Source organism: Nannospalax galili, unplaced genomic scaffold (genome assembly GCF_000622305.1).
Source record: "Nannospalax galili isolate Female #2095 unplaced genomic scaffold, S.galili_v1.0 scaffold165, whole genome shotgun sequence".
Taxonomy (NCBI): domain Eukaryota; kingdom Metazoa; phylum Chordata; class Mammalia; order Rodentia; family Spalacidae; genus Nannospalax; species Nannospalax galili.
Window position 1 is genome coordinate 1,436,416 of NW_008352715.1, and position 15,411 is coordinate 1,451,826.

At 41.0% G+C, this 15,411-nt stretch overlaps 1 protein-coding gene across 1 annotated transcript in view; it reads right to left on the bottom strand.

Annotated features, from left to right (window-relative positions):
• Stk39 (serine/threonine kinase 39) overlaps positions 1–15,411 on the bottom strand; it is a 331,576-nt gene that overhangs the window by 315,347 nt on the left and 818 nt on the right. Inside the window, exon 2 of the mRNA XM_008849922.3 lies at positions 14,724–14,780. Coding sequence (XP_008848144.1) covers positions 14,724–14,780 — 57 coding nt within the window. The remainder of the gene's footprint in view (positions 1–14,723; positions 14,781–15,411) is intronic.

The window sequence follows — 15,411 nt, forward strand, 5'->3', positions numbered from 1 at the left end:
ATGATAAACATTACCACTGAAATTTATCCGATGACTTTATAGACATACACAGCGCCAAGGATCCAAGTGCAACCGATTATGACTAGCAATAATCAGATACATATAGATTAGAGATGCATGCGCCAACATCTCAGTGTTAGTTGCAAAAACAATGAGTCTTTCTGCAAGGAACAATATATTCTAAAACAAAATGGAGATCTTTTTTAAAGGTTAAAAACTTATTCAATTTTATGTCCTACAGGGTTTATACTGAGTCAAATATTGCAGGACTGTATTAATTCAACTGTGAACCTAGAAACTTACAGCCACTTGTGAAAGAGATATACTCTTGCTCTGGAATGTGTTACTGAATATGTTAAAGCTGTAATGAAATGCTTCTTCTAATCATGTAGTTATTAAAAATTTAAAAAAAAACAATAAAAAAGGTTATTCATGTCAATAGCTACTTTATTCTTTTGTTCTAATACTATGGAATGTAAGACATAAATATCAATATTGATATAATCAAATTAAATTGCTAGATTCATTTGTTGCACATGGCCACAGTACAGCTAATTCTATAAAATAATATCATACATTTAATCAATCTACAAAATACATTGTCAGTTCTAGGTTTAGATGAAAAGTCAGTGGAAATCCAAGTCATTGCTCTTTTCAAACATACTTACAAGCAATATACAAGTTACTTGTATGTGTTTGTGTGTGTGTGGTGTGTGTGTGCATGTGTGTGTGTGTTGTCTGCGTATATGTATGTATATGTGTCTATATGTCTATGTGTTTATGTATGTCTGTATATATGTCTGAGTGTATCTATGTGTGTCTGTGTGTATATATGTGTGTGTGTGTGTCTGTGTGTATGTCTCTGTATGTGTATATATGTATATGTCTGTTGCTGGAGCCTGAGCCCAGGAACCCTTCTGTAAGTTACACAAGTGCTCTAACCACTGATCTATACCTGCAACCTCCAATGTTACCTAGTCTTAACTTTTCTCTAAGCCAAAACTAAAATTGCTTCACTTCCAATAAAGTACCAAATAGTAGAAAAAAATAATACACAGAGGACAAAAGGCAAAGGATGTGACAGTAATTTTGAGAAACTTATACATGATAACATAAACATAAGATTATATTCAATACATTCTGTGATTGTGAAAACATTTACATATGGGAAATATACATTTCCATAGTATCAAAGTACATGTAACTATAAATGTACACTAAGTTATCAAAGAAGAAATCACTTTGGACAAGCAAGAATTAATCTAAAAATGAATTTTTCTTGCTCTAAACATATGTGACAGTTTTAAAAATGAAAAAAAACCACCAACTTCCAAAAATATCAGTTCACATCATTTTCCAACTTCAAATTCAGTGAGTGCCTATCTAGGTGGACTTTTCCCATTTGTATTCATCTGTATTACACAAATTTTCTAAAATGATCATCTACAATTATTTGTACAATGTGCACAATGTTTGGTAAGCTGAAGATGAATAAACTTGGAGTTGTTTATAGCCTCAGAGGCCCTTGGAACATCATTTTCTCAATGTTTTTTCTTTAGAAATGAGCACTGGACAAACCCAGGATTCTGGACATTTCTGGTCCCACCTACAGATCTGTTTCCCCTTTGAAATACAAGTTACTTAGCATTTGAATCTCTAGCTTTATAAAGCTAACACCTAGCCCTCTTCCTACCTCTAAAAGCGCATGATATTTTACAAGGGTTTTTACTATAAAACCTTACAATTTCATAAAAGGTGAAACTACACATCTTCTTTCATTCTTCTATTTCTGACACTGGTACACAATAAAGTAAAGATGGGCAAAGTGTCTTAACTATTACTAGGTTTCCAGTCTTAAGAGTTTGTTAGGAGATTCTAGCCAGGGAGAGGAGCGCAGCTGTTTATATGTCCTTGACAGAAGAAAGGTCCTTCTCTATTCAGGAAGATCTTCCACTTAGACAGAGCTCTAGGCTTCACAGAGTGGTGAGGAAGGAGACAGGTACCCAGTAGCCAGATTAGCCAAATCAACCCTGGGATAGATGTCACTGCCAAATTGCCCTCATATCCTAAGTTTCCAGTCTTTCTACCCTAATGGACTGGCGATTCTTTTACAAATCCAACAGTAAGGTATTGCTGAACTGTTTTCAAAGTAAAGAAACTTTCTTAATTATCTAAGCAACAATCTGCCTTTAAATTGAGCGATGCATAGACAACATGTTATTTTTAGGGCTGTGATAGACCCACCTCACTGACTTCTATGTGGCAGGAGGAATAATGGCATATGCATGAAAACAACGTGTATTTCTAATGTGGTGTTGAGTTTTCAGAAAATCTGGAATGAAGTACCTAAAGGATAAAAAGAGGTCATCTCCTCGCTCTCTCCCTCTCTTTCTCTCTCTGTCTCTCTCCTTCAAATGTCACATTACAATTAGCAGCATTTTTTAGTAAGTCACACATTCTGAAAGCCAGTTTTATAGCAAAAATCACCCTGATGATATTCAACAGGATATTAGCCTCTGAACCCTATAATCAATGGCATGAAGGTAACCATGATGAATACAGTCAGGTAGCTGGTGAACTCTACCACAATAAGAACTAAGAGTTCAGGCTGGAGGGTAGAGCTCTTACCTAGTATGTTAATGTGTGAGGTCCCGCCTTCCATCCTTAGCACTGTGCATTTAAAAAATTAAGTAAAAACTAAGTAATATCATGATAAAATATTTATTCAAAGAAAATCACAACCACTTGAAACATTTTGGGAACTAGCTATAGAGCCTTACCATTTTCACTTAAAGGAAACACCATATATATATTCCTATGTGATTAATTTTAATGGGTCAATCACACTACATAAAGGTCAGCTTTTATATTTTGCTCCCTGCCTTTCTTTTAAGTAGCTCCAAAATAAACAAGGGAGTATTTAGTTTAAGACAAACATAAACAGGTAAAAATAATTTTACTTTTTTAAAAGAACAACTAAAGCAGCAACAAAACTGCATCAAACTTTTATGTACCGCAGGGACTAGAACTTCAATACCTACTTCTCCTTTAGGACAGTTGAAACACATACACAGTTACAAAGCTGCCTGGATCAGCTAGCAGGATTTAAGAAACAGGATGAGGGGCAGAATGATGGTGCACACTTGTAATTCCAATACTCCGGAAACAAAAGCAGGAGGATGAGGAGTTCAAGGCTATCATCGTCGGCAACACAGATAGTTAATGGCCATCCAGAGCTATGTGAGACCCTGCCTCAAAACAAAACATGAAACTGGAGCCTTCAGATGAAGTTCTATGCCTCCATGACAGCAATCAGGGAGATGGCCCTACTGAAGCTGAGCCCCCCCCCATCATCTCTTAGCCTGATTTTAAACAACTGTATTAATAATTTAGTAAAGGAAAACCATTTAGCCTAATTATGACTTAGGCCAAAATACTATTTTTTTTAATTCCTGCAGCAATCACAATTTGAAGGTACACGGAAACATTTCCTCTACCCCATTCAACCTCCACACTACCAGGAAAGGTGCCTTATGAAAAATGTTTCCATAACAACTCTTGCTTAAGGTCAGGTTCTGGAGTTGGCATTCCACAAACCTGAAAGGGCATTGGCTAGAAAAGTTCTTTTTTTTTTAAGGATTACAGAGTAAAAGATTCTCTGTTACAGGCTTGGTCACTTGAAGGGCCACCAAATGTGAGAAGCACACACTGTTCCTGACTTGCCTCAAATTAAACCCTGCTAATATTTCTGAACAGATTTCTTCCACCCAAGTCATTAATTCCCTCTCCTAACAAGACAGGTTATCTTCCCCAAATCAGCAGTTAATGAGGATGACTTTGTGCTGAGAGCTGACTTGTTGTGTTTGTTTTGTGAGCTATATCTTAGAATAAACCATTAATCAGTTAATCACTCAAATACCAAAATAATTATTTTTTTGTTATTTTTGCATCTCCAGCCCTCTAAAATACTTCTAACTCAAAGGAAAAGAAGAAACTATAACTCAAATTCACAGTAAGTATCAAAGATAATGGTATTATTTTTCCTAAGAAAAGTTAATTTCAGAAACTCGTAAGTTAATCCTCCATTCCCCCTGAAAAACTAGTCAGTTCTCTCTTTATAACTTAAAAAAAAAATCAGCTGAAGTCATTCAAACTACCACATCCATCCAATCCCTAAATTCTCAAATATATGTTTGTTTGTTTGTTTGTTTGTTTGTTTGCTTGGAAATTAATGCTTCTGAAAACAATGAATTTTCACTTTGGAAGGAATCTCTGTGTTTATAGAATCACAAGAACATTTCCAAAATTAGTTAAATAGCTGAAGAGATGGCTCAGTGGTTAAGAGTGCATACTGTTTTACAAAGGACACAGGTTCAGTTCCCAACAGCCACATGAGTGACTCACAACTGCTTGTAGCTCCAGGTTCCAGCCTCCCCATCCACATGATGCACATAAACTCACATAGGCACAAACACATATACACAAACTGAAAATAAATAAATAAATCTCAAGATGAGTTGTGCGGACAAGATAAAAGGCCATACTTTAAAACTACCTCCCTAAGTCAACAGGGGTTATCTGTCTCACCACACACAAAAGTGAACAGTTCTCCACCTCAATATGAATTGATGAGTTTTCAAAAAATGTAGAATGAATGAAGCAAATAATAGACAGTAGGCTCGCCATGCCAGCCTCCTTTCTGTACATATAAGACACACACAGTACCTCATGTTAGAAACTGGCCTCATACTGCTACAGCCATGATAGTAACATTTAGCCAGTACAGTTCTACAAAATTAGCATCTGTGATGGTTCATCTTCAACTTGACTGGATTGAGAACCACCTAGGGGACAAACTGGGTGTGTCTTTGAGGATGTTTCCAGAGAAGATAATTGAAGAGCAAAGGATGGGTTGGCACCATGCCAGTCTGAATAAAACGAAACGAAAGCCAGTGTTCACCTTTGTTACTTGATTAGCCCAGATGCTACAAAGCAGTCTCCTAATGTCGTGCCTGCCCAACATGTTGGACTATATCCTCAGACTGGGAGTCAAAATAAAACCTTCCCTTAAGTTGCCTCTTAACAGATATTTGGACACAACAAAATGAGAAAAGTAATTATGCCATCCAAAAGAGTTCCATCAAAATCGCTATTGACAGCATAGTCTGAAGTCATACTGTCCAATAGAGCAGTCACCAACCATGACTGGCTACTGAGTGCTTGAAATGGAGAGGGTGAGGAAAGGACTGTGCTGTGGGTTGAATCTGAAATGACTCCCAAAGGCTCATGTTTTGAATGCTGGGTCAGCTTGTGGTGGTATTTTGAAGACTGTGGAGCTTTAAGGAGGGAGGACCTGGCTGACAGAAGTAGGTCACTAGAGATGGGCCTTTGAAGGTTATACCTGGTCCTGATTCCAGCCTCCTCTCTCTACTTCTTTGTTCTCAGAGATGTGAGAAGCCTTTACCACACGATCTTGCCTCCATGAGCTCTGCCATACTCCCTGCCACTGCCACAACAGACCAAATTTTTCCTCCCTTAAGTTGTTTCTGAGCTATTTTGGTCATAGTAATGACAAAGATTAAATGATACAGGCTGTATCTTACCTCCTTAATTTTATTTAATTCAAATTAAAATGTTCACAGGTAGATAGTGACCACAATAACCCTCTAAAATGTTGATGCTACTCTAATGGTTATAATATGCCTATGTTGCTCAGTCCATAGCCTAAAAGTCTATCTGTTTCAGATATTTTCCTCACAAACTGTTCTTTAGCCACACACGCACACGCACACACACACACACACACACACACACACACACACACACACAAGCATGCAGCAACCCCACTAACAGGTTATAACCAATAACTAAATGTGTGTCATGTATTTATATGTGTGGACCAATTTATACGTTAACCATACCCTGATAAAGATACCTCAAAATCTAAAGAAATAAAACTTTTACTATGATTTCTAAGATATCTCTATTCTCGGATATCTCTCTTAAACTCATAGCTAATAAATTCTGGTTTGGGATTTGGTTTGTGGTTTGTTCTGGTGCAAGAGATCAAACCTAGGGCTTCATATATGCTACCGGGGAGCTACATCTCCAACACAGAGTTGGTGACATTTCCAACTTCTTTCTTCTCGTCAACAAGGAAACAAAATGATGTAAAAGAAAATGCCAAACTAGGGAGGACTCATGAGCCTGGGGGGTGTCTAAGGACTTCAGGTCCACAGGCAAAGTACCTAGGCTACAACCTTTAGAGTCTTCAATTATAAAGTAAAAGTGCTGGGATAGAGTTTTTTTCTCCAAGCTCTTCCAGAAGTGAATTTCCTTATTTCCCCCAACATGGTCATGCCATCTCTCACTTGGGAACTTACAAAAGTCAACACTAACCTACACCCCCTTCCCTAGAAACCCACCTTTGCTGCTGGTTCCTCTTCTGCTGAGTCACCCTATAATCAAGTAAAGGTGTACAGTGACAACAGAAGAAACAAGAGATGAAAAGAAGGAGGGGACATGGGAAGGAGGGAGAGGAGGGATGTGGTGAGGGAGGGAGGAGAAGGATAGGAGAGAGGGAGGGAAGGAAAGAAGAAGAGTGGGAAGGGGAGAGAGCTGATTCTAATTCAACTCTAAGCAGTACAAAAGAGGTCAGGAGGAACAAACCCAGAAAATGTTCTTTCTTCAATGGCCAAACTAAATGGGGCAGGAAGAAAGCAATTAGAGTACCCTGATTATATCCGAGGTAAAAACTGATACTTCCAGTTCAAAACAAGATCATGAATTCAGCTAAGACCTTCACCAACAATAGAATGATTATGAGAAGTCTCAAGTGTCACAGGTCAGTGGCTTTCAAAATACTCCCCAAGGAAGATCTAGGTATCTATTTACATGGCAGTCATCTACCTCTGCTTCCATCTAGTTATTCTGGCACAAAGTTCCAACACCAGCTAAAGGCTGGAAACCTAAAAACACCATAAATGTCACCATAATCTACATTGTTACCTAAGGGAAGAACTACATGGGTACCCCTAATCTAGGCTTCTGAAAGTTTTACTAAATGCCACTTACCTCATAAAAACTTGAGATAAAGTATATGTTGTGGTCTCTACTAGTTCCATCTTAAAATGACATTTCCCATATATCTAAATATACAATCAGTTTATAAGGTCAATTCATGTACTTCCTTCAATGCCTAAGATATTACTTACAGTGAGGCCAGTTTATTCTCAAATAACTGTTTGGCATGTGAGAAGAAACTTGAAATACTTTAGCATTTACTCACATTGGATTCCACCTTGCATAGCTCAATCGATTCTAGAACTAAAGCCTTGCCTAGTCATTCTCTAAGAGACCCATTTCTCTTCTGCTTCCCAGTTAAGCCAAGTCTGAAATGCCATCTCAATTAATACACAGAATTCTTTTCTAGTATCAAAAATGTGACCAAATGAATTGCAGATTTGGAAAAAGAAACCCCTGAAACACCTGAATCACTTCAAGCATCTTGGAGTTATTTGGTATAATGTAAAACAAAATTTCCTGAGGGAAAACGTAAAACCTCACATGATGACTCAAGGAATTCTGTTTAAGTGGGGAATTTAAGTGTCTTTTCCCAAAAACACACTTCAGGAGTTACAACATACATTGGGTTGGTTTTTGACTTAGAAGTCAAGCCTAGTTCAATGGTCTTGGCATGTACCATTCCCATCCCATCATCCCTGGTCCATTATTATTTATAAGATTATAACTCCTGCCTTCATAACAAACTCTGAAGCCTTACTATTATATAGTTCTGCTACTATGCCTCATCTATGTTTCTGATCTTCTCTGGTAGTCCTGAATTCTACATAGAACGTGATTCCAAAGAGCTTCAAGGTGAGAGCTATATTTAAACACACAGACAACAAGAGACCACCCGTGGACTCAAGAAAGGAAGCGAGGACTAGGGTTGCTGAGGAGAGCAGTGCAGGGCATTCCTACCTCTGTACAATATCCGAGCGCAAGGGTGCGGAACCACAGCAGGCAGCTCTCATTCCCTCAGCCCACACAGGCTATTTCCCGGTTTGGTTCTGTGAATCAGGAGGGGAGACCTCCATCATGCTCCCCAACACTAGGAGGTGGAAGTACTAAAAGTGCTTACTCTTGATCATCAGGATTAGTGAGTCAATTTCTACAGAGCCCTTTAAGGTGATTGGGCCAAACACAACTGAGTAAGAACCATCAAAGGCAAGATCAAACCCTCAGGATCCAAAAAAGCAAACTCAGATGTTAGGCAATGACACTTGTCCCCAGAACTCAGGCTTTCATCCAGAAAACAATGATCAAATACTGAATATTAAGGGTGAGGCATGGAAATGGGAAAGGGTCCTCAAGGACACTCAGGAAACAATCTCCCCTAATATAAGGGAGTGAAAGATGCAACAGGACTGGAAGAGAAGAGGGAGAACTAGGGACAGAAACTGTTCTATGAAGAGAAATCACTTATTCAGCTTTTTAAAGGGCCCAGAACAGAGTGGTGCTTACAAGAGTTCACTCAAAGTATGAACATGCACCAACATACACATTACCTTGCATATGCACACTTTTTCCATAGGTTCACTGTACAGGTACACTTCTCAACATAAATATTGTACTACATAAGAATAAAACTTAAGAGAACACATCACTCTGGTATACAGATAAAATGAAAGTGGTAGAAAGGTGTTTTAAGCAGAGAAAAACTTAACCGAGACTAGGGAGGCATGTGGCATTTCAGCAACTGCATAATGCCTCCAGGCTGGAGATTCCATCCTGAAGATAGAAATACAGAGATATGGCTGGAAAGGGAAATGAGAGGCCTAAACACTGTGTTCAGAGGGAATCTTGAGAATGGCTGGAAGGGGGCTAATTTCAGCCTGGGAACATATGACAACCATTTGACATTGCAGTACCAGCTGTGACAGCAAAGCACAGTCGAGCTGGAAACAAGGATGGAGATTGGTGCACTATTACAATAATTGATGTAAGAACTGATACAAACTTGAGAGTCAGAGACTGATGAAAGAAAACATCAAGGTTGCAGAACATTTAGGAATTGAGGACCTTTGCAATACAGATGCCTGAAGAAGATGGGAAAGAAAGTAGCAGAACCAGTATATTCTGAAGTTGAGGGTTTTCAGGAATCTGGAAAAAAGAAAAAGAACAAGACTGGGACTGAAGTACCAAGTCCCTGTGAAATGTCTGAGCTAACACACACAAAAAGTAACACAGGTGGAAAGGGGGTGGCGTGTGGCTCAGGGAAGACCCCTGGCCTAGGATGTGCAAAGCCCTGAGCTGGTAAAAATAAATAAATAAATAATAAAAGGGCATTCCAGACACTACTTCAAACTCAGGGAAGCCCTCAGCATTTCTAGATCAGACATGTAGATCTTGGCACTCACTCAGGGGTCACAGCCTTTGTGGAAGGTAAAATGAAAGATGGTGCTGATCTGCCTACAGAGGAAGAATGAAAAGGACCACTGTGGCCACTGGCTCTGTCCACAGAAGGGCAGCAGAGACTTTAGAGAAGACTTGTTTTTTAAGGGAGGGGGCAGAAGCCACACTGCAGTGGGCTGAGAGTGAATGGGAGTCTCCTTCAAATGGCTTAGCTGGAACACACTAGCTAAAGGAGAAAGGGGCAGGAAGACTCTTATCTTTTAAGAAAGATAAGAGAAGTTGTGCATGAAGCAACAGGCCTGGAATCTCAGCATTTGGGAGGTGGGGACAGCAGACTCAGGAGTTCATGGTCGAGCTCAGCTGTTTCAAAAACAACACAAACACACACACACACACACACACACACACACACACACACGGATAAGAGAGAGAGGGTTGGGGTACAGCTCAGTTGTGGGGCACTTACCTACCATGCATGAGGCTCTGGGTTCAATACTACAAAGAAAGAAAAAAAGGTAAGGGACAAAAATATTTCTAAGTTGACAGAAGAAAGGGAGTAGCAGAGATTGACTGTATCTAAAAAATAAAGGACCGGTTTTCTCACTCACTGGAACACACGGTGAATATTTCTTTTAGTCAGCAGCATTTCCTGCCAGCATGGCAGCTTCCAAGGCCAACTGAAAGGTAGAAGAAAGGTGCAGTCCGCACAGGTTGCTCTCAGAGCCTTTCCAGAATGGGCTGTTCCTCCAGGCAACCTTCCTGCAGGATGTTCTCACCTTTTGTCAGAGAGCCATTTGGCACCTAAACCCCTGAGCTGTCCAGACTGCCAGAAGTTCCACAGGTCTCTACAGCTTCCTCCATGCAGCCTTCCTGGTGTGGGGCAGTGGAGGCCCAGGGAAACCAGCCCTAACCAGCCCTACCTGGGCTTCTGACTCCCTTTGTATGCCACCTTCTGACAAGAGAGGCTTGAGGGCAACCTTTCCCTCTTTCTCTCTCCCTGGCAGAAACCAAGCAGAGAAACTCCTGAAGCCACTTCAAAGCCTTGAAAAGCCAGGGCTATGTTCTGTCCTGATAACTTGAATCTGATTAGCAAGTGAAGTTTATAGTAGTTATGGCTAAGACTAATTGACTATATCCTGTGCCAAGCACTATTCTAAGTGTTCTACACTCTCATAAACCTATCTTTATCATCTTCAGGCTAACCAATGTGGAAACTGAGTGTGGACATATCTAAGCAGTTTGTTCAAGGTCACAAATGCCAGAACTGTCATGGTAGGACATGAAACAGACGAGGTTTTCTGACTCCAGAACTGGCACAGCTGCAAATTGTTTTCAAACACCATCCAAAAATGTAGAGTACTTTAAACCATAAGAGTCAGGGGAAGATGCATATTATTGGTCACAAATGAAATACAATAACAAAGCAAAGACTGCAGTCTCTCTTCCATAAGTTTCTTTTAACCTTGAGATTTTTTTCCTACTTAATTTCAACAGCATAGTTAAAAGAACACTTTTGCTGTGAATACAGTCAATGCCACTGAATTTCACACTTGAAGAATAGCCAAGGGCTGGAAGTGAAACTCAGTGAGTGACAGAGTGCCCATCTAGCACACACGAGCCCTGGGCTGAAACCCCAGCACCACATGCAAACTCCACAGGTTAAGTGGTATGACTTTTATGTATAACTTATCACAATAAATACAAAACAGACATTCCTATATTGTTTTTTCTTTATATTTTGAAAAGCAAAGTAATTAAAATCAAATTCCCCTCTTCAACCAAGTAGTTCAGTCCTCTTTATTATAGAAAGAAAGGGAACAGGAGAGAGGGAAGGATAGAAGGAACAAGGGAAGGAAGGGGGAGGGAGGGACAAATTAATCAAAGTCAAAGGAAAACAGCGACGTCTGTTGCTATAAAGGCCTAGAGATTGGAATATAAGCTAAGCACTTCAGCTCCCAAAGGCACTGTCAAACTGCCTCTAGCCATCACCAAACTAGCTCTAATCCATAAACCTTGAACTTCCCAGAAGCTCTGAGAGTACCAAAAACGTGGGCTGTTAGCAGATCTTATTTTAGGAGAGGCTACTGTTCTTTCAAGTGACCACAATCCCTGTTACCTGGATCTGGGAAAATGCCTATGAACCTGGACAGGTAAACAAAGCCTCAGGAGAGATGAACAAAGCATGCTGAGGAAGCGTCTGTCAAACCAGCCCAGGATTCCCAGAGTCAGGTTTCCTATAGACTAAGATGACAAGTAAGTATTCCTCTTATATCATTCTAAATGACTACCCAGGACAAAATTAAAGCAACAGAGAAATCAAGTTCAAAAATGAAATAAAGGCTTATCCTGAAAAAACAATGAAGAAAATCATATATTCTGAAGCAGTCTATTTATTGTTTCTCAGCAGAAAATCAGGCTGGAATTACCTGAGTCAGATACAGAAACTGATACCTCCGAGTCTAGGACTCTTTCGACAAGCGGTTCATGAAGGCTGAACCTCCTATTATGGACGCCCAAGTCAATGCTCACATGACTCACCTTTTATTCTTTGTTTAAAGAATCAAGGAGATACTATTAATACTACCAACAAATAAACTCATTTTTCCGCTGGCAAGACTTCAGGTGCCCTTCATGCTTCTAAAGAAGGAATTCAAGGGTGAGCTGAGAGGAAATGTGGGAAGCAAAGATGAATGAAGCTAAAGATAACAGATTAGAAACTCTCCAAAGAGCAGTTACTTCTATAGGAGACAGAAAGATCTGACATGCTCTAACCCAAGAATTCAATAATTCCACATGTCTAGCCCCTGTGTAAGTCTTCCTTCAACAGATCTGATATTATTTCTAGGTCATGCCTAAACTTCTGACCAGATTACCCCTAAGAGCATTAGTTTTTCCACTGCTCTCTTTCAACAGGAGAACAATGCAACAAAGACAAAGCTGTATTTTTAGACTTGGAAAATCCTGTGTTTATTTTTCTAAACCAGAAGAAGTCAAATAACTGAACCTAGTCTGTTTGGATTTTAGAAAACTTACTCTCTCCTAATCCTGAGGCCCTGACCTGTGTCTAGAAGGAAATGGAGAAAAAGCACTAGTGTTGTGTGCTGTGTACCAAGCTGGAAGTTGAAGCAGGGTGCCTCCCTGGTTTTCTGCTCAGGCCAGTCTGAGCCTCCTGCTGGCCATGGTTCACACTGCAGGAGTCACATTGCAGGACACCTGCCGTACTGTATGTATGGTAGGGAGAGGCAAAGGCTGTCAACTGGTATTCATGTTCAAACTGGTTTAGTGTTTGAACTACAACTTCTTGCACATAATGTTTAAGCAAAAGTGCTTAACCACAAGTTCACTCTTACTCAACTAGCATGATAAGTTAAATGGGAAATGGGTTTAATTCTTTATAAACATTAAATTCTTGTAAAAACCTATTCTGCAATTTTATTTTTTTCAATACTAGGGTTTCTAAACAACCATCTCTTTTATATGGGAAAATATGAAATAAATATAAGATGTAGAAAAGTTCTGCAATATAAATATATTTGGCAGAATATAAATGTGCAAAAACCAGCATAAAATAAGCAGACATTTTTCTGTTCTCAAACTCCTCAGGTAAATTTTTTTCTTTCTTCTTCACTAACTTGGTCAACCATAATTAACAATGCTGTTACCACAAGCAAAAAGGTCGTACGGTTAATCCCACTGAAACTAAAAATATTTTACTCATTAATTCTCCAAAGTGGCCAACTCAAAATACGGTTTTCAAAGGGCAAGGCTTACATTTTAACCTTAATGATTAATAAAACAAGAGTATAAATTAATTATATGTAAATTCTGTCCTGGATCCTAAGGAAAACTCTGAGGTGAAGCAGCTCATAGTTGATCAGAGAAGGCGGCAATGCAAATAATTATGCACCTTACAAACTCTTACTCAGACTTCAAAACTCAGATCCGCTATGACCTCCTCTGAGGAATACTTACTTTCTTGTCTCTCTCTGCACTCACTTAGCATCTTATGGGATCACCTATCCTTACCTCCTAACTCATAAAGTCCTTAATGCCAAGAACAATTATTATTCATCCCTGTAGTGCTACCACCAAAATGCATGGGACCTACTAGGCCTTATGACCTTGTTGAGCAATTAAAAACTACAACTTAGATGCTTAAGGAGAATGTAAAAACAGTGATAGAAGGGCCCACCATACCAAGTCCAATCAAAAGCACAAAGATTCTCAGAAGATTGTTGGGCCATGAAAGCTAAGCAAGACTCACTAGGCAAAGAAGGCCACAGGGTCTGGGAGTGTATGTAGCTCAGTAGTCAATGTGCTGGGTTCAATACTCAGTTTCAATACATAGGCATGTAGGTATATGTGTATGCATATACGTGAATGGAGATATATATATAAATGATGGGCCTTTAGATGGGAGAGCCTACAAAAGTGGCAGGTGATCATGGGAGGTGTTACAGGACAGCAGGAGTCCAGGACAATCACTGTAAAAACATGAGAGGAGGGACTGGCATTAAGGGTAAAGAGCGTTAGTTAAAAAATGATTTTCACTGAGGACTCAATAGACTTTGAAAACTCCTGAATTTATTTCTGGCAGTGACATGAAGATTCAGCCCTTAAAGATCTTTAGCTAAAAGTTATGAAAGATGTGGTTATTAAGAGAATTTTGTCTACAGATGCTCATAAAGGCTATCTGCAACTTTTGGACATCAAGTTACTGCCTTACCATCATGTGAAGAACATCATTACACACACACACACACACACACACACACACACACACACACACTGCTGCCTATGATATATATATATCACTGTTTCATTCACATAGTAGATGAAAAGACTCTTAAATGACTAGTGAAATTCTATTAATTCTAATTTTTCAAAGGGAAAAAGTGGAGTAACCTTTTAAAGAGAAGGATCAAAAAAAAATAAGATATTCTGAATCCTTTTTTTCTTCTCATCCTTAAATTATCAAGACTATGGGATAGCAACATCCCATCCTAGAGTGCCTAAGGTTGGGGGCCCACTTTGCCTGGTGGCACTGCTCAATGACAAAACTCTAACTGAATAAATCCAATAGGGTTCTAAGCCAGCGGACCCAACACAAATCTCCTGAACCTTCACGTGCTTGGCCCAAGGAAAAGTAACGCTGGCTTCTTGCCATTCGACTTTGCCAGGTATTTAAAAATGTAAGATAGGGTGATATTTGTGAGCCGACTAGGAGGCACCGAAAGGCAGGGAGAGGATCTCAGACCGCCTCGAGTTTCACCCTAGCAGATCGGCCCTGGACCAGAGCGAAGCATCCGCCCGGCGCAGGGCAGGAGGCCAGCGCGCCCGCTGTCGGGGCGGCTGGGCTGGGCAGCAGGCGGCGCCCGGCACCGAGGGAGGCGGGTACCCGGGCGCGTCGCGTCGCACCGCGCGGAGAGCTGGGTTGCAGGACAGGCGTGCAGTGGCGGCCGTCAGAGGAAGGCCAGCATCCTCTCCGGCTTGGGCAAGAACCTGGGCCTCCGCGGCTCCTACGTGGCCCGGATACCCACGGAGAGAGGGTGACGGTGGGGGCGCGGGGGCGCCCGCAGAGTCCTCCAGGACACGCTGGAAGCGCAGGGCGGCGCCCCCGCAACCCCACCCTGCCCCGCCGGCCCGTCCGCCCGCGTGGCCACCGACCACCGCTGCGGCCCTCGCACACCCGGGAAGGGGAGATGCGGCGCTCCGGTCCTCGCTCCGCTGCCCCGGAGATCCGGGAGATAAAAGTTTGCAGCATGCGGCTCGTCTGCAGTGAGAGTCACATCCGCCGCGCCGCGTCCTGCAGCAGCAGCGCTCAGGGAGCGAACCAATAAATTAACATAAAATCAAAATCAAATAACTGTAGAAGCCGGTAGGCCCCGAAGCCGGCCACTCTGCCTCCGGGGCGTGCAGACAGCAGAGCCCCGCATCCCGCACCCACTCCCGCCCAGCCTCGCCCGGCTTGGACCGGCCCCGCCGCGCCCGCCG